Source organism: Primulina tabacum, chromosome 3 (genome assembly GCF_025594145.1).
Source record: "Primulina tabacum isolate GXHZ01 chromosome 3, ASM2559414v2, whole genome shotgun sequence".
In the NCBI taxonomy this organism is placed as follows: domain Eukaryota; kingdom Viridiplantae; phylum Streptophyta; class Magnoliopsida; order Lamiales; family Gesneriaceae; genus Primulina; species Primulina tabacum.
Window position 1 is genome coordinate 34,622,261 of NC_134552.1, and position 26,506 is coordinate 34,648,766.

At 40.3% G+C, this 26,506-nt stretch overlaps 1 protein-coding gene across 1 annotated transcript; it reads right to left on the reverse strand.

The window, feature by feature from the left end:
* Positions 1–4,641: 4,641 nt before the first annotated feature.
* LOC142538680 (uncharacterized) lies at positions 4,642–5,265 on the reverse strand. The gene is made up of 2 exons (XM_075643981.1): positions 4,973–5,265; positions 4,642–4,891 (listed from the first exon to the last, which is right to left on the reverse strand). Exons 1-2 carry the CDS (start codon positions 5,263–5,265, stop codon positions 4,642–4,644), a joined length of 543 nt encoding a protein of 180 aa, XP_075500096.1.
* Positions 5,266–26,506: the final 21,241 nt, after the last annotated feature.

Below are 26,506 nucleotides of genomic sequence, written 5' to 3' on the forward strand. Positions count from 1 at the left end.
CTACCGAAAAGAAGATGCACCTTCGTGATATGAGTAGTACAAATCAAATCTTTTAAGCCCTCTTCAACTGTACAGTCCATTACATTGAACAGTCTCGGAATCCCTCTCATTCCCGTGTGGGTTCGGTTCATTCATGTTCCCTTCACCTAGAAGCCTGCCAGGAGCCGCTCATTGTCCGTGCAACTGATGGCACCGGCGATCACCCCCCGCCCTCTTCGGCCCCGGGCCTCACATGCCCACCAGCTTCCGCTTGGTTCGTCCCCGAACCAAACCTTACTAAGAGAGGTCGGCTCTGATACCAACTGTGAAGGGCCTAGAACTCCTTTCTTGAAAATTTGCGGAAAATTAAAATTTTTTTCTTTTTAAAAGAACTGAAATGGCCTCATTCATAAAATCACTGGTGAATCAAGTTCAATATTTCAAAATATTGCAGCGGAAGAAAATTAAAGTTTTGCCAACAACAACGATTTAAAAATATCCAACAACTGATAAAAATTGTTTGCGGAATAACATAACAACTGCTGCACTGAGGTCCTCGGGTGCCACTACTGCCGACCCAAGCTGGCTCACTGGTCCCCACCCTCGGCCCTGGCCTCATCAGTACCTACAACAATCAGGTCTAGTGAGCCTAAAGACTCAGCATGCATATATCGCAGGTAACGAGTAAAAATCTGAATTTAAAATATGCATGAGTTAACATATCCTGTTCTGAGGCATACTGAAAATAATCTGTACTGAGCAATTATAATACGTGCATAACTGAACTGGAAATCACTGTAAAAATATTTGCTCCTTTGAGCCTATACTGAAATATCTGGTAAAATTTTCTGTTGAGATTATGTTTTACGCCTGTGGCCACTGCACTAAGCTGAACTGATCGGTAACTGGCTACCGGGGAGGCTGAAACTGATATGAGCTGGCCGGTCACTGGCGACCGGGTGGTACCATACTGAACTGATCGGTCACTGGCGACCGTATAAAATAACACTCCCACATAGTGAATGAACCACAAGCCATATCGCATAAATCTCAAAAATAATCATTTTCTGTTTAATGCACGTAAAATAATTAACTGGCGTAATGAAAATTTCCTGTAATTTTACCAACTGGATTGGATTGGATCGTTCCCAGGCTCGCTGCAACCTAACTGTGCCATGAAAAATTATGCAATAGCTTAAACTTGACCAACTACGCAATTTACGTTCAAAAGATGCGACTATGACGCCTAATGACTTCGCATTTAATCATGACTCCGAGCCAACTTGAACCGACACTGAACCGACGTATAGTCATGATTAAAATACGCTGAAAAATCATAAAATAATGCTCCTAAAATGATAGGGTCGAAATCTAGGTGGAATGGAGGCCAAAACACGAAACGCTCTTTCGAGAGTCAATTTGGCACATTGCACCGTAAATTCTCGTACGACCTCAAAAATGATCCAAATGACGAACGGGCGAAAACATGACCTTCCTAACTCAATGAGGCACTGTCCAGTCCAAGGCCATGGGCTAAAAGCCAACCAAGAACTCGAACGAGCCTCTGAACCGACACAGCAACTTGCTGTAATTTCCAGCAGCTGCGACCTAGCTTGCATCGCGTCGTTTGCGAGACTTTTGGCCATTGGGGCTTTAACCACCGACCAAAGCCTCTCCACAACATCCCAAGGAATGATTTGAACCATGGCTAAGGGCCCTAGGCCAGCCACAATTCACCTCATTCCAGCAACCACCCGAAAGTTCTCACCGAGGGCCCTCATGCGTGCGGGTGTAGTGTTTATGCTATGATCGATGTCTTGCGTCGTTCCAGTGGCCATTTGATTGACCATGGCACGATCTAGACATCTAGGAGCATGATATGAACCGTGGCTAAGGGCCATAGGCCAACCAAGATCCACACCAAGCCAACCAACTCGAAGTACATGTGCTGTCAAAACCAAAGGGGCCGAGAGGGGAGGGGGCTGTTTTCACGTTTTGATTAAAAACCGAGGGGCCATGGACCAAGCCACCAAAAGGGCAACTTAGTCACGTCTAAGACATGCTAGGGAAGTGATCCAACCATGGCTAAAGGCCCTTGGGGCAGCCAAGATCAGATCCTTCCTCCTTGACATCCAAACTGAATTTTCGAATCACATTTCTGCACTTATGGGGAACTTGCTGTCATTTCGGTTTTCCAGCAAGTATGGGGCTGGTTTGAATGGACCAACATGGTCCTAATGCATCCTACTACATGTATACAAGCCACCTTGGGAGCCTGGAGTCGATCCAATACCTGAAACCATCAAAACTCAGAAAAACATGAAGCTTGTCAAGGGAAGTCGAAAATTCTGCATGTGTGTTCCAAAATATTTTGACATGGATCTCGATTTTTGCTTGCTACAACATGATCATGTACTGAAAAATAAATGATAATATGACTTGATTGAGGTTTGAAAGAAATCTAGACATGCCTGGTTTCGTTTCGAAAGAAAACGAAAAGAAGAGACGAGACGGCGCGGAGGAGACGGAGTGGCTTGCTTCTCTACCTTTCTTGGCTCTCGATTTTTCTCCCTTTCTCCCTAGCTGTTATCCACGTTTTTTCTACTGAAAAGGGGTCTTATTTTCGGTGGAGGTGGAGGGGGAGTGATGGTTATGAAGGTGAGGAGAAGGGTGCACAAAAATAGGATCATATCAAGACCAAGTCTTCCCAAATTTGAATTTTGAATTTTGAATTGCTATCAAATGATCTCTTGGGTGATTCTAGACTATAGTGACCGATTTTATCATGCCAAACAAGGGTTAGGATAGTGGTCTAGTATTAATTAATTAAGGTGGAAAAATAGCTAAAAGAATTAGCATGCTAATCAACCAAGAATGGGTCAAAGGTGAGTTGGCAAGTCCTAGTTTGTTCTTCTAGGGGTGTGGCCGAAAATGCATGATAAATGGTAGGGGGAAAATTGATTATCTAGTAATTTAATAACCCTTAAAAGCCTTACTAATCCTTTAATTAATTTAGTGAACTAACCCCTTAATTAAGTAACTTAAATGAGCTCATTTCTTAATCACCTCCAATAATTAAATTAAAATCCTCAACTAACTTAAATAATTCCTTAAACTTCTTTTTAACTTAAATGAACTTACTTGCTAGCTAAATTAACTTCTGGAAATATTTCTCAAATCTTAAATTCTATCTCAAAACTCCAACTCCAGTCCGGCCTCACTGAAATAACTGAAATGCTAAAAATCAAACTACTGAACTGAAATAATGAATAATTAACTTCAAATAAATGCATTTAAAATAATCATGCAATGAAGTAAATTAAATTTAAAAATCTAGAATTATGCATGGCTTATACGTCTACTGACTTACGGGTTCTACAGATGCAAAGTCTCATCGAACCATCCTTCTTCCAGACAAACAGTACCGGAGCACCCCAAGGAGACACACTCGGTCTAATGTAACCTTTGGCCAGTAATTCTTTGAGCTGTTCTTTCAATTCTTTTAATTCAATAGGTGCCATTCTATAGGGAGCTCGAGATATAGGAACAGTACCTGGTAGGAGATCAATACTGAAATCTACCTCTCGGGCTGGAGGTAACCCTGGAATCTCGTCTGGGAACACATCGGCAAACTCACATACAACTGGCAGATCTGCCAATGCTGGGCTCAATTTCAGTAGATCTACTGAATACACAAGGAATCCCTCTGCTCCTTTGTGAAATAATCGACTCATAGACAACACAAATATCAAGGGAATCCGAGCTCTGGAACCCTTACCGTAGAATTTCCACTCATCAGTCATCTCTGGTCTGAATCTGACAATCTTCTGCAAGCAATCTACAGTGGCTCTGTACTTGATTAACATATCAATACCGACAATACAATCAAAATCAGACAATCCAAGTACAACACAGTCTAACTCGATCACATTACCTTCAAACTCTAGCATGCATGTCTAACTGATGTCACTGATATCAAACCACTCCCCAAAGGAGAAGAAATAGACACTACGGCAGATAATGACTCGACAGGTAAAGCATGCATTAATGCAAAGCGCTCAGAAATGAAGGTATGAGATGCACCCGTATCTATCAATACATAAGCAGGATAACTGCAAAGAAAATAGTTACCTGCTATCACGTCGTCTGGTGCAGCTTGGGCCTGCTCTTCTGCCAGTGCAAATACTCGAGCCTGCTGTCTGGGAGGTTGGCTCACAGTCTAGCTCCCTTCTGGCCTCGACTGGGATTGTGCAGGTGGCGGCTGGAAGGAATGGACAGATGATGCTTGCCTCTCAGGCTGAGGTACTGATGCAGATGATCCTGCACCCTGAGATCTCTGTGACCCTCTCTGTGGACAGACTCTGGCGAAATGTCCTTGCTGTTTGCAGATATTGCATCGCCCAACCACTCTTGATAGTGATCTGTAGGATGTCTGCCTCCACAAGTACTGCAATACACCCCTGTATAATCTGAACTCTGGCCAGGACTCCTCTGTCGTGACCCACCTGAGCTTGATGAACTGCTACCCGACTTCTTGAACCGTTTTCCTCGGGCTTTCAGTTGATCTTTCTTGCCACTGCTACTACCACCACTCTCGAATCTAGGAGGAGGTTGAAAAGAGGGCTGTGGTGGTCTCGGAATCGGAGCAGCGTACGAAAGTCCTCATTGCTTAATCAGTCCCGTTTCCGCTCCCTTGGCTCGGTTCAAGGAATCTGCAAAGTTGTTCAGTCTGCCGGTATTCACTAGGGTTAAGATATCAGGATTCAAGCCATTGATAAACTGATCTGCAATGGCCTCGTCATTCTCTGCAACGTAAGGAGCAAATCTGAGCAATGTCAAGAACTTAGCAACATACTCTTCGATGTTCAGCGGTCCCTGTTTCAGATTAGCAAACTCGGCACCTTTATCTCTTCTGTATGACAAGGGAAAGAAGCGTTGATAGAACTCTGCTTTAAAGACTTTCCAAGTGATCTCTGTGCCACGATGCTCCAACGCTCTCTCTATGGTAAACCACCAATTCTTTGCTACTTCATGCAGTTGATGGACAATTAACTTCACTCGTCGCTCATCGGTATAATCAAGGGACTCAAATAACATCTCGATGTCATCTAACCAGCTCTCGCACTCAATAGCGCTCTCAGTACCTTTCAGTGTCGGCAGTTTACAGGATTGAAACTGTTTCAGTAGTGTATCCATCGGTGTTGCAGTAACATCCATCGGATCATTAGAAGTACTGCCCTGTTCTGGTACCGGACGTACAGGCACTGCTGCTCTTCGAGGAGGCATATCTGATTATCAAATGGATTAGTACACAATCTATACAATCTGTTTCAGTCCTTCTCTGATCATATACCTCTGATCCAGAATCGGTTATGATTCATTTTATTCTTAATACATGTCACAATCAATCAGATAAGAAAGTAAACATGTATTATTGCAAGAAAGATGCTTTCATATATATAACATACGTAAATCAACATACAATTAATAGCATGCTAGCATCATCAAAGCAAGGAAGACGACTCAATCTACCCCGCTCATTCACTTCTATTCCAGTCTATAGAACCTACTACTCTGATACCACTTGTTGTGGGGACCCGGGCTCTAACTCAATTATCTTTGGGATTAAGTGGATCTTTGCTAGAAAATGGGTCATAAAAAAAATTATTTTAAACATTATAAATTATGGTATATGATTATACACATGTGATAACTCTATTTATTTCATTAAAAGAAGTACATGTCTTGTTCCATTTCATTTATACAACTAGTGTTGGTAACAAACTACATGTCACATGTAGAACATCTAGTTGTCTTCTACGCCCGAAATCACCACGCTATCCAACCTAAGTCACACTCTCGTTGACCCTGATCTTGTCCCTGTTCCATCTGTTGTCATGCACACATACAGACACAATAACAGCCGGATACTCCGGTGAGAACAAATCCCAGTATAAAACATGTATACATGCATGTCATGCAATTAAATACAAAATCATAACACATGAATCAGTATTTATGACACATTAGTGAATACAGATAAAACTCTTCAACTCTTATTCTTTGACTCAACTCATATCTAAGTCTAGGGATCCCGGTGTGAATAAGACGTAACAATCTCCCACCTACGCTCCCAATCGGGGTGGCGGTATGTCTTATTCCCGGACTTCGGTCCTCTCTGTATCGAATATCTACAATAGAAGTCGATCTTCTCCTACGTACATCGACATCACCGAACATCCGGTATCTTGGCATATCTGTCAACGACTCACCTATCTCATATGCATTGCTACAACTCTATAGACAAGGCATAACCATATCAATTATAAACAATCTAGTATGTGATTTTGGGAAACTCAAATTGGATCTAATTCGAGTTGTGTCTTCCCGAATAAACATTGAATTATATCTTTCATGTCGTAGTCTCGGTTTGAACAAGTCGAAGTCTTGAAATCTCGATATCAAATCTGTCAATACCAATCTGAATTAACATATACATAATGTACTAGATCAACCTCTAACTCAAAGGAATACATATACGTATCAATATTCAATCTCGGTACATTTCGACGGCATAACGGCGTAATCTCGCGATACCGATCAATTCAAATATCAATACTCAATAATAATAACTCATAATCCTCAACATAACACATTATAATCTTGCAACTCTGCATAATCCTATTCAACTAATTCTGAAATCTGCATATTCCAAACTCAAGACATGCTGGAAAATGAAGAAAATCACATATCATATCCGTTCTTCGATCAGGTGTCAAATATATATACTCCATCATCTCAACAACATATATTATCAAGAATATATATTAATTTCTCCCACACATAAATATCAAACATGCTGGAAAGTAATAAATATATATACTCTTTCGAAGCTCTTGTCAAGAGGATTAAGAATCTCAACTCGGATCGATAATTGGACGGTTAGATCTTTCACAATTCAAAATCTAAGCTATGATGAGACTTGAGGATTTATCAATGTTTCTCTCGGTGCTTTTGGCTGCAAAGTGAGGGAGAAGGAAGGTGATTACATGTTAAATGCATGGGAAAGACATGTGTCTTATTCTTCATTCTGCACGTCTCGCGCATATGCACGACCACCACCGGCGCCTATGCGCGAGACCTACTGTCTCGGTACATTGGCATGTCAGCCCCTGGCGCATATACGCGCCCCATCTCGCGCATATGCGCGGGGTCTTCTGGACTCTGCGCGCATGTGCGCGTTCAACTTCCGTGCATGTGCGCTGTCTCGCGCATATGCGGGCCCTTCTCCGCGCATGTGCGCCATTTGTTCTATCCTCCACATTATAATTCATACTCTTCCATGGCTTTTACTCCACTTCATCAATTCATGCATTAATAAGTTTTGATCACCAACTTAAATTTTCGGGCATTACAAACATGGTACTCACATCGCAGATACTAGTCTTGACCTCTAGCGGCCTATATCATTCTTAGCGACGACTAAATCGACTACAAACTGTTTAGAATATACAGTATTACAAATATGAGTTTCATGATACTCATCATATGAGCATCTCATATTCTTTCTACTATTTGTATATTCAAGGACTTTATCTATGCAACTAGCATGGGTATACAGTTAAAGAAGTGCCAAAATAATAATTTCAAATATTATTAAAATAAAGATTGTTTATACATAGAGTTTAAACATGAACCCTCGGCCAACACTTGGCTCAACGGGCACCTACTCTAACATGGTTTGCTTCTAAATTTTGGGGTAGTTTCCAAGAAGCTATGGGTACGCGTTTGGCTATGACTACTTCTTATCATCCTCAAACTGATGGCCAGACTGAGTGTACAATTCAAACGTTAGAGGATATGTGTAATTTGAATTGAATTACATTACGTTCCGATTTGTATTTTAAAAAAAAATTTAGACCCTGTTTATTATAATTGTTTGAATTATTCCTAAAGACGATTAAAGAATGAATTAGTTCTCCCCTCTAAGATATGATTTCGTCCTCGAAATCACAGGCAATCAATTCAGATAAAGAAGAAATGTATAATAGAGGTTAATTCAGGCAACTCATTCTATAAAATCATTTTGAAATCTTAATCTTATATCAGATTCTGTCTCTCTTAATGCCCTGCTAACTTTACTGTATTTCCAACAGCAGAATAGTCTTCATTCTGAATTTTCATTCTTTCACGCATCCTTGATTTCAATCTGAAGAAGAATTCAAGAAGTATAATATCATCATACTACTTAAGATCATTCTGATAAAATTAATTGCAAATATTGGCTATACAACATCCGTATATACCAATCAATAGCTCCTCAACTCAATCTCGGCTTCAAATACCAACAGTCATCACCTGACGTTGGCATATTTCATATCAACTTCCGAGCTACCTTCCTTTGCTTCTGAATCAGTTTCATTTTCTTTATCAAATCTTTGATCCCATCAAATCCAATCTCAGGTATCACCGCAGTATCATCCCCATATAAAGGAAATTCGCAGTTCTCACTGTACAATACCTCGACTAGAGCTATCTCGATACTCATCTAATAGCTATTATTGTACAATATTTCATAAAGTGACAAGATATCAGGTCACTAGTGCTAAAATCCAGCACTACAGTTCCTGAATATCCTCCAGTATCTAGATAGTTCGCTCCGACTATCCGTCAATCTATAAACCATAGATAAAAAATCATGCTATACATTCTGCCAAAAGTATAAAATCAACCAAAAATCACGGTATGATATAATTAACTCTGGCATTCAATACAATCTGACCCCTTTTCTGACATACCTCTCAGTCGTCTAGTCATATCTGTACGTCATCCTGTACTATATACATATGCCGATTTGAACAATCGTTCAATCATAACCATATCCTGATACATTCTTTGCACGATTTCGGTAAGTCTATCACCAGATCCATAGAATTATACTCCTATTTCTATTCAGGAATCAATAATATGTATATTCAATCTCCTGGTTTCTATCTTCCTGTCCTCATCTGTCAGCGATTTAGACATTTCAATACAAATTCTGACATAACTGATTTCGTTCATTTACATCAAAACTGTCCGTTCGAATTATCACACATTTCCTGTTACCAGAAAATACTGAATCTATTACTGTGTGCCTCTGACAATACCTGTTATTTCAAATTCGAATTATCTGGCACAAACAAATCAGCTAATTATATAAAATAAAGCATTACCTACCTGGTATTCTGATTGACACACTGTTCTGACTATCGAAATCAAGTTCTGAACAATCTGATCAAACTTCGGAACTGCTGTAATTTTCAGCATCAGCTCTGAGCCGGCTTGAACGTTCTGAAGTTCTGATATCAAATCAAGGCTGAAGTCGCTCTCTCTGATATAATACAAACCCAGAATTTCATCTGGAACGACTATAGCAACTCTCCTGCTACTGACAAATCATTCCCAGATAGGCTCAACTTCAGTAATCAACTGAATACATAAGGAATTACACCATTCTTTTCGATAATCATCGAATCATACATAATACGGATATCAAGGAATTCAAAATCGAGAATCCTTACCGTATATCATTCGTTCATCGGCCATTTCAGGTCCGAATCTTACCATCTCCTGGCAAGAATCTATAATAGTTCTGTACTTGCTAACACATCAATATCAATAATGTGGTCAGAATCGGACAACACAAGTACAACATAGTCTAACTCGATTTCATTCTCACCTTACTGCAGTACACAATATATCACAGAATTCACTGATATCAATTTCTCTCCCCAAAAGGTACAAAGTTAAATACTACAGTAATATAGACCCAACAGGTACAATATATATCAATACAACTCAGTCAAAGATAATCGTAGGGAATGCATTAGTATATATCAATACATATGCAACATAATCATAAAAGATTATTACCTGCCACTATATCATCATGTGTGTCCTGGGTCTGTTCCTCGATCACTACCACCAGATGATTCTGCTCCCTGAAATCTTCAGGAACTTCTCTGTGGACAGACTCTAGCAAAGTGTCCCTGCTGTTTACAGATATTGCACCTACCAGTCACTCCCTGGCACTGCTCCATGGGATGTCTCCCTCCACAGGTCCTGCAATAAACTCCAGTATAACTCGGGCTAGAACCACTGGAGCTAGATGAACCGCTCCCTAACTTCTCGAACTGTTTCTTTCAAGCTTTCAACACATCTTGCTTCCAACTCATACTGCCACTATCCAATCGGAGGGGGAATTGTTGTGTCTGGGGTTGCATTGCACACAACCTTTCTTGTTGTCTAATCAGACTCGCCTCAGCTCTTACAGCTTCATTATTCCTAGCTATCTGAGGAACAAAATGCAGTAGAGTAGAGAATTTAGCAACATATTCTTCAATATTCAGTTGGCCTTGTCTCAAATTCTCAAACTCTGCTCTCTTGTCCTCTCGGTACGATCCTGAGAAGAATCTTCGATAAAATTCAACTTTAAAGATTTCCCACGTAATCACCGTACCCCGTTGTTCTAATACTCTTTTAGTTGTAATCCACCAACTCCTAGCGACCTCGTGTAACTGATTGGGCACCAATTTAATTCTCTGTTCATCTGAATACTTAAGCAAATCAAACAACAGTTCTATGTCATCTAACCAATTCTGACACTCTTCAGACATCTCAGTACCCTTCAAAATCGGCGGTTGAAACGATTGAAACCTCTTCATCTGTGTTTCCATCAAAGTTTCTGTCTCATCCATCTGATCAATCGAAGTACTACCCAATTCTCGAATCCTTCTTGGAGGGATATCTGATTACCACAAGGTTTAGTATCACATGAGATAAATCAATCTCAGTCCCTTTCTGATCAGCTTACCTCTGATCAAGAATTGGTTCCGATTTATTTTCAAATCAAACACATTACCAAATCAACTCAGGTATTCAGGTAAGATGTATTTAAAAGCAATAAACATAATAGCATGCTAGCATACACAATGTAATTCCACATTATAAGTAAATCACATGCTATCAATCACATGCAGGAAAGAAAACACATTCTACCCCGCTCACTAGCTTCTATCTCAGTCTCAAGAACCTACAGTTCTAGAACCTAATGTTCTGGAACCTAATGCTCTGATACCACCTGTTGTGGGGACCCGGACGCTAATTCATTCCTTAATCGTCTTTAGGAATAATTCAAACAATTATAATAAACAGGGTCTAAATTTTTTTTAAAATACAAAGCGGAAACGTAATGTAATTCAATTCAAATTACATATTAAATATAAACATACAAATCTTGTATTATCTACAAGAATTCAACTAGGTTCAACTATATATCAGTGCTGAATCCTAAGTTGCTTCGAAGCCCAGATCTCCACGCTATCTAGTCCAGCCTCGTTCTCTTCTTGACCCTGATCCTATCCCACCTGTTGCCATGCACACATACAAACAAGACAACAGCCGGATAACTTCGGTGAGAATTACATTCTCGGTATAAATCATGTAAACATGCAATCATAAAAAGAATATAAAAGCATATAACAGATATGTCTAACATGTATTCAAATCAGAATATAAATCCATATCAAGAATAAATCCTATTCTAAACATGTACCATCATCAAGAATATAATTCATCATGTACCATATTCAGGAACATAATCAACGTAACTCAATATAAACTGTCAATTAGACTCATGACTTCACATTTTAGACAAGACTCAATCCTAGTCTAGGGATCCCGGTTTCCAGATGGGTGTATTCCCATATCGACCAACAGTAATAGAAAAGACTCCAGTTCTATCCACGTCGATATGGTATCGATCACCAGTAATAGAAGAAGCTCTGATTCTATCCACATCGATATAGTATCGATCACCAGTAATAGAAGAAACTCCGATTCTATCCACATCGATATAATATCGATCATCAGTAATAGAAGAAGTTATAATTCTATCCACATCGATACGGTACCGATCACCAGTAATAGAAGAAGCCACATTTCTATCCACATCGATAGCCAAACATCCGGAGACAGACTTTGGCACTATCGCCAATACACTATCTTGTGACATCGTGCAATGTGCCCGTGGCGATCCCACCACTATCAGGCACTTCTGTCACAAGATTACTCGTCTAATACCTGCTGTCTATAAATCAAGAGAACAAGTACATCAATCAAATCAATACAATAAGGTAAAGTATGTGATTTAAGGAAACTCGAGTCAAACCTCACTCGAGTTGTGCAATCCTAACTCAACATTAATTTATACCTTTATCTTCTCGGTCCGACGAAGACGAAGTATCGAAGTCAAGTCTGTCCATATCAAATCTGATAATGACAATTGAATAGATACAATATCAGTACATAACTCAGTTCAAAACCTGTTCTGATCAGTACTCAAATCAAAACATAATTTGATCAGTGCCAATCGACATATGGTACCACAATACAATCTCAACCAATACCGTATCTGATCAATATCAATTCACGGATGTTTCGACGACATAACAATACAGTCTCGATAACCTCGTCAATCTCAACATCACAGATACAATACCAGAATTCATAATCAATATCGGTGCAACTCATAATTTCAATAACAATACAAATCTGATATCGATTCTCAATTAATCAATTCCAAAAATCATAACAATTACATAACCAGTTTGTTCTTTAATCTGACTTCGATTATACGATTTCCAGTGTATCAGAAACACCATATATGATTCCTATTCAATTCTGACAATATCATATTTTTAAATCATGTTCAAACGTAACAAAACTTACGTCCAGTTGAAGCTGTCGTCGCTAGGAACTCGGTACTGAACTCAGATTTAAAATCAGATGAACGGAATTTGCGTGACGTTCAATTTTCGCACATCAGGAACTTGGAGCTTTCGTTTCTCTCTTCTTTCAATTCTAAGGAACCAATTGCTTGTATATACATATATATATACACGTTGCATCTAAAAAGACAAGTGGCTTCTTCTTGTTCTGCATGTCGCGCGCATATGCGCCATCTACGTCGCGCATATGCGCGGTAGTTTGAACCAGCATCTTTTGTCTGCTCGCGCATATGCGCCGAACATTCTGCACATCACGCGCATGTGCGCCATCTACGTCTACGTCGCGCACATGCGCCGAACTCTCTTGAATTCTCTCTTGGCTTCTCGCATGGCTCGCGCATATGCGCGCCTTCCGCCGCGCATGTGCGCCGAACTCTCTGGATGTTCCGCGCATGTGCGCGTATTGAGGTCGCGCATGTGCGCGCATGGTTCTGTCTTCCTCGCGCATGTGCGCCCATACATGTCGCGCATGTGCGCGGGGACTCTTCTTGCACAACATGTCAAATCTTCTTTCGGCTCCCCCGGTCTGATCTTTTCTGTCTATAATCATATCAATTAATCAATAAATCATTTCAGATTAATCTCGGATTACAGTAATTAAAATCTCGGGCCTTACAATATGTTACGTGTGATTATGATGGATTTTAAAAAGGGATGGCAAGATGCTTTACCATTGGTAGAATTTTCTTATAATAATAGCTTTGAAACAAGCATTGGTAGAATTTTTTTATAATAATAGCTTTGAAACAAGCATTGGTATGGCACCGTTTGAAAATTTGTATGGGAGACGATGTAGATCACCCTTATTCTGGGATGAAATTGGTGAGAGACAAATGAGTGGACCTGAAATGATACAGGAAATGAATGATAAGGTTCAGTTGATTCGACAGCGGATGAAAGCTGCTCAGGATCGTCAAACGAGTCATGCGATTAAACGAAGACAACCCTTGGAATTCCAGAAAGGCGACAAAGTGTTTTTGAAAATATCTCCATTTAGAGGCACTTTTCGATTTGGCATGTGAGGGAAGTTATCACCTCGATATGTTGGTCCATACGAGATCCTTTATCGAGTTGGGGATCTTGCTTATCGGTTAGCATTGCTACCAGCTTTATCTGCCATTCATGATGTATTTCATGTTTCTATGTTGAGAAAGTACGAACTAGATCCATCACATGTAAGGCCCGAGAATTTGATTACCGTAATCGGAAATGATTTGGGGTATATTTACCGTAATCTGAGATTATTCTGGAATGATTTATTGATTAATCAAGGTAATTATAGACGGAACAGAGTGGACCGGAAAAGGTAAGAAAAGACGCACAATGTATGTGCAAGGAGGTGTGCTCGCGCACATGCGTGACGTGATGCGCGAGTCTTGCGCGGAGTGGACAGAAGACCCCGCGCATATGCGCGGCGTGTGGGCGCGCATATGCGCGAGGTGTCCAGTAGGCAAGGAAATGCTCGGTGCCTATGCGCGACGTGAACGGGCGCATATGCGCGAGCAGGGCAGTGAGTTCGGTGCACATGCGCAACGGAAGGCGCGCATATGCGTGAGAGATGCCGAGACACACGCGCCGAGAAATGGTGTCTCGCGTATATGCGCCGGTAAATATCGCGCATATGCGCGAGACGTGTTTCTTGAAGGAACGAGCCACGTTTCCTTGAGCATGCAGGGTATATATATATATATAGGTACAAGCGATTGTTCCTCAGAATTGAAAGAGGACGAAGCCGAGGGAAGCTTCGGGAGAAATTCAAGTTACGAGCGAACCGTCCGTCTGATTTTGAATCCGACTTCAGTACTGTGTTCCTATCAACGCAGTCTACAACTGGACGTAAGTTTTGTTACGTTGTGACATATTCTGAAATTATGATGTTGTCAGAATTGAATGAAATTCATATATTATGTTCTTGACATGTTAGACATCATAGAATCGAAGTCAGATTAAGAAACAGACTGATTATGGAATTATTATGATTTTCGGAGTCGATTTGATTAAGATTCGATATCAGATTGGTGTTGTTGGTGAAATTATGAATTGCACCGATATTGATTATGAGTTCTGGTATTATATCTGTGGTGTTGGAATTGACGGGGTTATTGAGACTGTATTTTTATGCCGTCAAAACATCAGTTAATTGATATTGATCAGATTCGGTATTGATTGAGATGGTATTGTGATACCATATGTCGATTGGCATTGATCAGATTATGTTTTGATTTGAGTATTGATCAGAACAGGTGTTGAATTGAGTTATGTACTGATATTGTGTCTGTTCGGTATTGTTATTACCAGATTGAGAATGGACAGGATTGAATGCAGGACTTCGTCTTTGTCAGAGCGAGAAGAGAAAGGTATAAATTAATGTTGAGTTGGGATTGCACAACTCGAGTGAGGTTTGGCTCGAGTTTCCCTAAACCACATACTTTACCTTATGATATTGATTTGATTGATGTACTTGTTCTCTTGATTTATAGACAGCAGGTATTAGACGAGTAGTCTTGTGACAGAAGTGCCTGATAGTGGTGGGATCGCCACGGGCACATTGCACGATGTCACAAGATAGTCTATGGGCGATTGTGCCAAAGTCTGTCACCGGATGTTTGGCTATCGATGTGGATAGAATTATAACTTCTTCTATTACTGATGATCGATATTATATCGATGTGAATAGAATTGGAGCTTATTCTATTACTGGTGATCGGTACCGTATCGATATGGATAGAATCATAACTTCTTCTATTACTTGTGATCGATATTATATCGATGTGGATAGAATCGAAGTTCTTTCTATTACTGGTGATCGATACTATATACCGATGTGGATAGAATATGTAGGGACCCGGGCTCTAACTCAATTCTTTTCGGGATTAATTGGATCTTTATTCAAAATGTGGGTCAAATTTTCGCTTTTTAACATTAATTCAAATGTAAATACTACGCATAATATCTTTCTTTATTTAATTACAACACATATAATATATATGTCATGTTTTACTACAAACACATCACAAATGTTTAATACAAACCATAAATTACGAGTAGTACAAATCTAGTACAATATCACTAGTGATTTTCTGTGCCCGTAGTCACCACGCTATCTTAATCTCATCTCTGACGTGACCCTGATCCTGCCCCACTTGTTGTTATGCACACATACAGACATAACAACAGCCGGAAACTCCGGTGAGAACAAATCCCAGTATAAAACATGTATACATGCTGATACGAAATCATAAATCATGCATGAAAGCAATAACAAGGGCTCCATAGTCTATGAAACCGATCTATCTAAACATGCAATTCAAATCAAATCATGTCTTGACTCGAATCGACTCTACTCTAGGGATCCCGGTGTGAATAAGACGTCAATGGCTGTCACCTACCCTCCCAATCGGGGTGACTGTACGTCTTATTCCTAGACTTCGGTCATATCTGTATCGAATGTCTACAATCGGATTGAATCTGGTCCGAAGCGTCGATACCACCGAACATCTAGTTTGGCAAGTCTGCCAATGACTCTCCTATCTCTAAGGCTTGAATATAAATCTATAAACAAGGCATTATCATATAAAAAGATAAACAATAATTCTAGTATGTGATTTTGTTGGGAAACTCAAACTGAATCTCTTTTGAGTTGTGTTTTCCCCAAACAAAACATGCATTATACCTTTCTTGTTGAACTTTTATCGATGTCGAGGTCTCGAAGTCGAAGTGAGGAACAATGAATCTGAAATGGTAATGTTCAATAGATACAAGATCAACATTCTATTCAATCCATACATATACGTAACAATATTCATTCTCGGTACATTTTGGACGGCATAACGACGTATTATTTCGATACCGATCAACTCAATAACACATATATGATATCAACAATTCCCAATTCTCAATAATCATCCACCACACTTCAAAATCTGCATAATCTCCTATACACATTTTCTGAAAATACAAAATAATCACATACGATAAATCTTTCTTCGATCCGTTTTCAAGTATACGTTCGGAGACATCACAAGAATGCATAATAACCATCAATATCTGATTTCTTCAACCTCTTAACTTCAAAACATGTTGAAAGTTAACAATACTTACTTCCTTTTGTAGCCAATAGCAAGAGAGGATCTCAAACCCGAAATCGGATTAAAGTTTGGATGTGTGAATCTTTCAAAATCACAAGCTCAAGAGCACAAGAAAAGTTGAAGCTTACTCCCCTGAATCTCTCGGTTCTATCTGCTGAAGAAGGAAAGGAACAAGGACAACTCATTATATTGCATGGTTAAGGGCAAGTGTTATATTTTCCAAGTAACACGTATGACCGCGGGTGCGGTAGTTCATGAACCGCGGCTGCGCTCAAGCTTCGGCAATCCATTCATTTTCCAAAATCGACGACCGTGGGTGCGGTGACATCAACGCGGGTGCGGTTACATTTGAACCGCGGGTGCGGTGTCATTTCTGTAATTAATTTCCAACTCTCTGTCCATCAACCGTGGGTGCATTTCTTCTTGGACCGCGGGTGCGGTGGGTGACCCTACTGTAAAAATGACTAACTTTTTGTCCATGCACCGCGGGTGCGGTGCTTCTCTAGGCCCGGGTGCGGTCCCTTTCTTCAAGCAACACTTCATCTTTTCATTTTATCCACATACAATCTAGGGCATTACAGAATACGAACTTCTTCTATTGCTGGTGATCGATACCATATCGATGTGGATAGAATTAATATTTCTTCTATTACTGGTGATCGATACCCTATCGACGTGGATAGAACTGGAGTCTTTGCTATTACTGTTGGTCGATATGGGAATGCTAACTTCTGGAAACCGGGATCCCTAGACTAGGATTGAGTCTAGTCTTAAATGTGAAGTCACGAGTCTAATTGACAGTTATATTGATTCATGTTGATTATGTTCCTGAATATGGTACATATTGATTTACGTTCCTGATAATGGTACATGTTTAGAATAAGATTTATTTTTGATATGGATTTATATTCTAATCTGAATACATGATAGAAATATCTGTTATAAGCTTTTATATTGTTTTTATGATTGCATGTATACATGATTTATACTGAGAATGTAATTCTCACCGGAGTTATCCTGATGTTGTCTTGTTTGTATGTATGCATGGCAACAGGTGGGATAGGATCAGGGTCAAGAAGAGAACGAGGCTGGACTAGATAGCGTGGAGATCCGGGCTTCGAGGCAACTTAGGATTCAGCACTGATATATAGTTGAACCTAGTTGAATTCTTGTAGATAATACAAGATTTGTATAATTATGTTTAATATGTAATTTGAATTGAATTACATTACGTTTCCGCTTTGTATTTAAAAAAAAAATTTAGACCCTGTTTATTATAATTGTTTGAATTATTCCTAAAGACGATTAAAGAATGAGTTAACGTCCGGGTCCCCACAACAGGTGGTATCAGAGCATTAGGTTCCAGCACAGTAGGTTCTAGAACTGTAGTTCTTGAAATTAAGATAGAAGAGAGTGAGCGGGGTAGATTGAGTTATCTTTCCTGCATATGATTGCTAGCATGTGATTTACTTATAATGTTGATTTACATTGTGTATGCTAGCTTGATATTATATTTTACTGCCTGGATTTATATAGCATATGATTGAATATAATGTTGAAATTACATTGTATATGCTAAGATTTCAGTATGTTTTTACTGGCTATTAAGCTACATGTTACCTGAATATCTGAGTTGATTTGGTAATATGTATTAGTTGAAACTGGATCAGAACCAATTCTTGATCAGAGGTAAGCAGATCAAGATTGGTATTGAGACGGATTTGTCTCCTGTTACCACTAACATCTGTGATTATCAGATATTCCTCCTAGAAGAGTGCGAGAACGAGGTAGTCTTCGACTGATCTGATGGATGTATCAGAAACTCTGATGGAAACACAGTTGATGAGATTTCAGTCATTTCAACCGCCGATTCTGAGGGGTATTGAGGCGCCAGGCGATTGTGAGGATTTGTTGGAGGATATAGAAATGTTACTTGAATTTCTGGGGTTCACAGATGATTGTAGAGTTAAACTGGTTGGGAATCAACTACGGGAAGCCGCTAGGAGTTGGTGGCTGGTAACTAGGGAAGCCATAGCACAGCGTGGTTCCATGATTACGTGGAAAATTTTCAAAGTCGAATTTTATCAAAGATTTGTACCTCTATCATACAGAGAGGATAAAGGTGCAGAGTTTATAAATTTAAGACAGGGTCAGTTGAATGTCGATGAGTATTTGGCCCAGTTTTTCACCTTACTACATTTTGCTCCTCAAGTGGCTAGAAATGATACAGCTGTATCTAATCAGTTTATCCAGGGACTGAATCCGGAGATACGCACATTGGTGAATGTGAAACAACCGAGTAATTTTGCTGATATTCTGAATCGAGCCAAAAGAGCAGAAACCGTTCTGAGGCGACAAAAGGAAGCTTCATATGTTCTTCCCACATCGATACCACAACTACTGCCATCCAGACTTGAGATTGGCAGCAGCAGTGGTGGAAAACAGGAACAATTGAACGCTCGAAAGAAACAGTTTAAGAAGTTAGGAAGCGGACCGAGTGGTTCATCTAGCTCCAGTGGTTCTAGCCCGAGTTATACTGGAGTTTATTGCAGGACTTGCGGAGGGATACATCCCATGGAACAGTGCCAGGGATTGACTGGTAGGTGCAATATCTGGAAACAGCAGGGACACTTTGCTAGAGTTTGTCCACAGAAAGGTTCCCGAAGATTTCAGGGAGGAGAATCATCTGGTGGTAGTGATCGAGGAACAGACCCAGGACACACGTGATGATATAGTGGCAGGTAATAATCTTTTATGATTATGTTGCATATGTATCGATATATACTAATGCATTCCCTACGATTATCTTTGACTGAGTTGTATTGATATATGTTGTACCTGCTGGGTCTGTATTACTGTAGTATTGATCCTTGTACCTTTTCGGGGAAAGGAATTGATATCAGTGATGTAGAACCCGTAAATCAGTCTACGTATAAGCCATGCATAATTCTAGATTTTTAAAATTTAATTGACTTCATTGCATGATTAATTTAAATGCATTTCTTTGAAGTTAATTATTCATTATTTCAGTTCAGTAGTTTGATTTTTAGCATTTCATTTGTTTCAGTGAGGCCGGACCGGAGTTGGAGTTTTGAGATAGAATTTAAGATTCGAGAAATATTTCCTGAAGTTAATTTAGCTAGCAAGTAAGTTCATTTAAGTTAGAAAGGGAGGTCTGAGGATTTAATTTAATTATTTGAGGTGATTAAGAAATGAGCTCATTTAAGTTACTTAATTAAGGGGTTAGCTCACTAAATTATTTAAAGGATTAGTAAGGCTTTCAAGGATTATTAGTTGACTAGATAACAATATTTCCCCTTCATTTTATTGCAATTTTCGGCCCCCATAGTTGCTAGACAATTTAATTGCCAACTCATCAACCTTTTGACCATTTCTTTGCATGTAAGTTGTAGGATAATTCTAGGATTTTTGAGAGCACAATTTAATTAAATTAATGGACATATCCTAGACTAGAAAACAAGCAAAAATCGGCCACTACCTCTAGAAACATCCACCAACTCATTTGATATCAAACTAGAATTCAAAATTTAAAATGAGAAGACTTGGTCTTGGATCTTCCTTATATCTTGCACCCACTTCCCTCACCCTCCTAACCATCTTTTCCCCCCTCTCATTTTCGAAAATTCAGAGTGAATTCAGACTCATTTTCAGAGGTAAAAATCGTGAGGTACATAGCCAAAAAGAAGAGAGAAAAATCGAGAGCAAGGTAAGGTAGAAAAGGAAGCCACTCCGTCTCCTCCGCGCCGTCTCGTCTCTTCTTTTCGTTTTCATTTCAAACGATAACCAGGCATGTCTAGATTCTTTCTAAACCTCAATCAAGTCATATTATCATTTATTTTTCAGTACATGATCATGTTTATTCAAGCAAAAATCGAGATCCATGTCAAAACTTTTGAAAACAACACATGCAGAATTTTTGATATTTCTTGGCAAGCTTCACGTTTTTCTTGGTTTGTGAGTTTCAGGTGATTGGTTCGACTCCAGGCTCCCAAGGCAACCTCAATACATGTAATAGGATGCATTAGGATCAGATTGGTCCGTTCGTTCAAGCCCCTAAATGCTGGAAATTCAGAAATGGACAGCAACTTCTCATTTGGTCCATTTGAGTTTCGAGATTCAGCTTGTTGGCAAGGAGGAAGGATCTGATCTTTGCTGCCCTAGGGGCCTATAGCCATGGTTAGATCACTCCCCTAGATTTCTAAGGCATGACTAAGTCGCCCTTTTGGTGTCTTGGTCCATTGCTCATCGGTTTTTAATAAAAACATCACAACCGCCCCTATGTCCCTTCGGCCCTTACAATTTCAGCATATACGGTTTCGGTTTTGGTTGCTTGGTATGGATCTTGGTTGGCCTATGGCCCATAGCCATGGTTCATACCATGCCCCTATATGTCTAGATCGTGCCATGGTCAATCAAATGGCCTCTGGAACGACGCAAGACATCGATCTAGGCAAAACACTACACACGCATGCACGTTGGTTCTCGGTTGGAGTTTCGGTTGAGTTTGGTGTGACGCGGATTGTGGCTGGCCTAGGGCCCTTATCCATGGTTTGAATCATTCTTTGGGATGTTGGTAAGAGTCTTTGGTCGGTGGTTCATGCCCCAATGGCCGGTAGTCTCGAAAACAACACAAGTTACACGTTGTACAGTTGCTGGAATTTTACAGCAAGTTGCTGTGACGGTTCGGTGGCTCGTTTGAGTTCTTGGTTGGCTTTTAGCCTATGGCTTTGGACTGGACGATGCCCCTTTGAGTTGGGAAGGTCATGTTTTTGACCGTTTGTGATTCGGTTCATTTTTGAGGTCGTACGAGAATTTACGGTGCGATGTGCCAAATTGACTCTCGAAAGAGCGTTTCGTGTTTTGGTCTCCATTCCACCTAGATTTCGACCCTATCATTTTAGGAGCATTATTTTATGATTTTTCAGCGTATTTTAATCATGACTATACGTCGGTTCGGTGTCGGTTCAGGTTGGCTCGGAGTCATGATTAAATGCGAAGTCATTAGGCGTCATAGTCGCATCTTTTGAACTAAATTGCATAGTTGGTCAAGTTTAAGCTATTGCATATTTTTCATGGCACATTTAGGTTGCAGCGAGCCTGGGGACGATCCAATCCAATCCAGTTGGTAAAATTACGGGACATTTTCATTATGCCAGTTAATTATTTTACGTGCATTAAATAGAAAATGATTATTTTGAGATTTATGCGATATGGCTTGTGGTTCATTCACTATGTGGGAGTGTTATTTTATACGGTCGCCTGTAAATGCCCTAGAACTTCTTGCTTGAAAATTTGCGGAAAATTAAAAATTTTTCTTTTTAAAAGAACTTAAATGACCTCATTCATAAAAATCACTGGTGAATCAAGTTCCATATTTCAAAATATTGCAGCGGAAGAAAATTAAAGTTTTGCCAACAACAACGATTTAAAAATATCCAACGACTGATAAAATTGTTTGCGGAATAAAATAACAACTGCTGCACTGAGGTCCTCGGGTGCCACTACTGCCGACCCAAGCTGGCTCACTAGTCCCCGCCCTCGGCCCTGGCCTCATCAGTACCTACAACAATCAAGTCTAGTGAGCCTAAAGACTCAGCATGCATATATCACCGGTAACGAGTAAAAATCTGAATTAAAATATGCATGAGTTAACATATCCTGTCCTGAGGCATACTGAAAATAATCTGTACTGAGCAATTATAATACGTGCATAATTGAACTGGAAATCACTGTAAAAATATTTGCTCCTTGGAGCCTGTACTGAAATATCTGATAAAATTTTCTGTCGAGATTATGTTTTACGCCTGTGGCCACTGCACTAAGCTGAACTGATCGATAACTGGCTACCGGGGAGGCTGAAACTGATCTGAGCTGGCCGGTCACTGGCGACCGGGTGGTACCATACTGAACTGATCGGTCACTGACGACCGTATAAAATAACACTCCCACATAGTGAATGAACCACAAGCCATATCGCATAAATCTCAAAAATAATCATTTTCTATTTAATGCACGTAAAATAATTAACTGGCATAATGAAAATTCCTGTAATTTTACCAACTGGATTGGATTGGATCGTTCCCAGGCTCGCTGCAACCTAACTGTGCCATGAAAAATATGCAATAGCTTAAACTTGACCAACTACGCAATTTACGTTCAAAAGATGCGACTATGACGCCTAATGACTTCGCATTTAATCATGACTCCGAGCCAACCTGAACCAACACTGAACCGACGTATAGTCATGATTAAAATACGCTGAAAAATCATAAAATAATGTTCCTAAAATGATAGGGTCGAAATCTAGGTGGAATGGAGGCCAAAACACGAAACGCTCTTTCGAGAGTCAATTTGGCACATTGCACCGTAAATTCTCGTACGACCTCAAAAATGATCCAAATGACAAACGGTCAAAAACATGACCTTCCTAACTCAATGAGGCACTGTCCAGTCCAAGGCCATGGGCTAAAAGCCAACCAAGAACTCAAACGAGCCTTCTAAACGACACAGCAACTTGCTGTAATTTCCAGCAGCTGCGCAACTACAAGACTTGCGTTGGTTTCGAGACTATCGGCCATTAGGGGCGTGAACCACCGACTAGAGACTCTTAACAACATCCCAAGGAATGATTTGAACCATGGCTAAGGGCCCTAGGCCAGCCACAATCCGCATCACACCATAACTCAACCGAAGGGTCCAACCGAGAGCAACGTGCATGCGTGTGTAGTGTTTATGCTATGATCGATGTCTTGCGTCATTCCAGTGGCCATTTGATTGACCATGGCACAATCTAGACATCTAGGAGCATGATATGAACCGTGGCTAAGGGCCATAGGCCAACCAAGATCCATACCAAGCAACAAAAGAAACGAAACCATATGCTGAAAAATGGAAGGGGCCGAATGGGGAAAGGGGCTGTTTTGATCTTTTGATTAAAAACCGAGGGGCCATGGACCAAGCCACCAAAAGGGCAACTTAGTCACGTCTTAGACATGCTAGGGAAGTGATCCAACCATGGCTATAGGCCCTTGGGGCAGCCAAGATCAGATCCTTCCTCCATGACAAGAAACTGAATTTTCGAACAACATTTTCTGCACCTATGGGGAGGTTGCTGTCATTCTGAATTTCCAGAAAGCATGGGGCTGGTTTGAATGGACCAACATGGTCCTAATGCATCCTACTACATGTATACAAGCCACCTTGGGAGCCTGGAGTCGATCCAATACCTGAAACTCATAAACCAAAAGAAATCGTGAAGCTTGCCAAGGAATTCGAAAATTCTGCATGTGTGGTTTCAAAATATTTTGACATGGATCTCGATTTTTACTTGAATAAACATGATCATGTACTGAAAAATAAATGATAATATGACTTGATTGAGGTTTGAAAGAAATCTAGACATGCCTGGTTTCGTTTTGAAAGAAAACGAACGAAACGACGACGACGCGGCACGGAGGAGGTGGAGCGCTTCTCTTGTTTACCTTTCTTGCTCTCGATTTTTCTTCCCTTTCTCCCTAGCTATTATTCACGTTTTTTCTACTGAAAATGGGTCTGATTTCGGTGGGGAGGGAGTGTGATGGAGTGGTTATGAGGGGTGAGGAGGATGGTGCAAGATATAAGGATCATATCAAGACCAAGTCTTCATGCATTTGAATTTTAAATTTTGAATTGATATCAAATGAGTTGGTGGATGCTTCTAGGAGGTAGTGGCCGAAAATTTGCTTATTTTCTAGTCTAGGATATGTCCATTAATTAATTAAATTGTGCTCCCAAAAATCCTAGAATTATCCTACTAATTACATGCAAAGAATTGGTCAAAGTTGATGAGTTGGAAAATGAATCTTCTAGCACTAAGGGTGGCCGAAAAATGCATGATAAAATAAATGGAAATGTTGATTATCTAGTCAACTAATAATCTTTGAAAGCCCTACTAATCCTTTAAATAATTTAGTGAGCTAACCCCTTAATTTAATACCTTAAATGAGTTCATTTCTTAATCACCTCAAATAATTAAATTAAATCCTCAAACCTCCCTTTCTAACTTAAATGAACTTACTTGCTAGCTAAATTAACTTCTGGAAATATTTCTCGAATCTTAAATTCTACCTCAAAACTCCGACTCTGGTCCGGCCTCACTGAAAATACTGAAATGCTAAAAATCAATCTACTGAACTGAAATAATAAATAATTAACTTCAAATAAATGCATTTAAAATAATCATGCAATGAAGTCAATTAAATTTAAAAATCTAGAATTATGCATGGCTTAAACGTAGAGTGATTTACGGGTTCTACAATCCTTCCCCCCTTAAAAGAAATTTCGTCCTCGAAACTAAAACTCACCGAATAACTCAGGGTATCGACTTCTCATTTCCGGCTCAGACTCCCACGTAGCTTCCTCCTCTGAATGGTTGAGCCATTTGACTTTGACTCGCTTAACCTACTTGTTCCGAAGTTTCTTCTCCTGCCGGTCTAGGATCTGCACTGGTCTCTCCTCATAAGACAGGTTCGGAGTAAGTTGCAACGGCTCAAAGTTCAGCACATGCGAAGGATTTGCCATATACTTCCTCAGCATGGAGACGTGAAAGACATTGTGTACTCCGGCCAGATTCGGCGGGAGAGCCACACGATAAGCAAGCGTCCCAACTCTGTCAAGGATCTCAAACGGTCCAATGAATCTCGGACTGAGCTTCCCTTTCTTGCCAAATCTCATGACACCCTTCATAGGTGCCACTTTCACGAAGACATGATCGCCCACTGCAAACTCTAAGTCTCTCCTCCGCTGATCGGCATAACTCTTCTGTCGGCTCTGAGCAGTACTCATCCTATCACGGATCTTGACTACTACATCTGCTGCCTGCTGAACAATCTCTGGACCCAACTCTGCTCTCTCTCCTACTTCATCCCAATGAACAGGAGATCTACACTTGCGGCCATACAGCGCCTCATACGGAGCCATACCTATAGACGACTGGAAACTGTTGTTATAGGTGAACTCTACCAATGGTAAGTTCGACTCCCAACTCCCAGAGAAATCAATGACGCAAGCACGGAGAAGATCCTCTAAGATCTGAATAACTCGCTCCGACTGTCCATCTGTCTGCGGATGGAAAGCTGTGCTAAACAGCAACTTCGTACCCATAGTCGAATGCAAACTCTTCCAAAACGAGGAAGTGAATCTGGGATCTCTGTCGGATACGATCGAAACTGGAATACCATGGAGTCGGACTATCTCTCGGATATACAGCTCTGCATACTGAACTATGGTGAAAGTCGTCTTAATAGGCAAGAAGTGCGCTGATTTTGTAAGACGATCTACAATCAACCAGATAGCATTCGATCCTCTGGCTGACCTCGGCAATCCGGTCACAAAGTCCATGGTAATGTTCTCCCACTTCCACTCGGGAATAGGAAGAGGCTTGAGCAAACCTGCTGGTCTCTGATGCTCGGCCTTCACTAACTGGCAAGTCAGGCACTCGGATACAAAACGCCTGATGTCCTTCTTCATCCCTGGCCACCAATACAATAGCTGCAGATCTTTGTACATCTTCGTACTCCCAGGGTGAATGGAGTACGGGGACGTATGGGC

Excerpts from the sequence above, each read along its gene's own strand:
- LOC142538680 (XM_075643981.1), bottom strand. The coding sequence starts at position 5,265 with ATGCCTCCTCGAAGAGCAGCAGTGCCTGTACGTCCGGTACCAGAACAG. Across the intron at positions 4,892-4,972 it reads TGGTTTACCATAGAGAGAGC|AAGAGATAAAGGTGCCGAGT; the intron begins GTTGGAGCATCG and ends CTTGTCATACAG.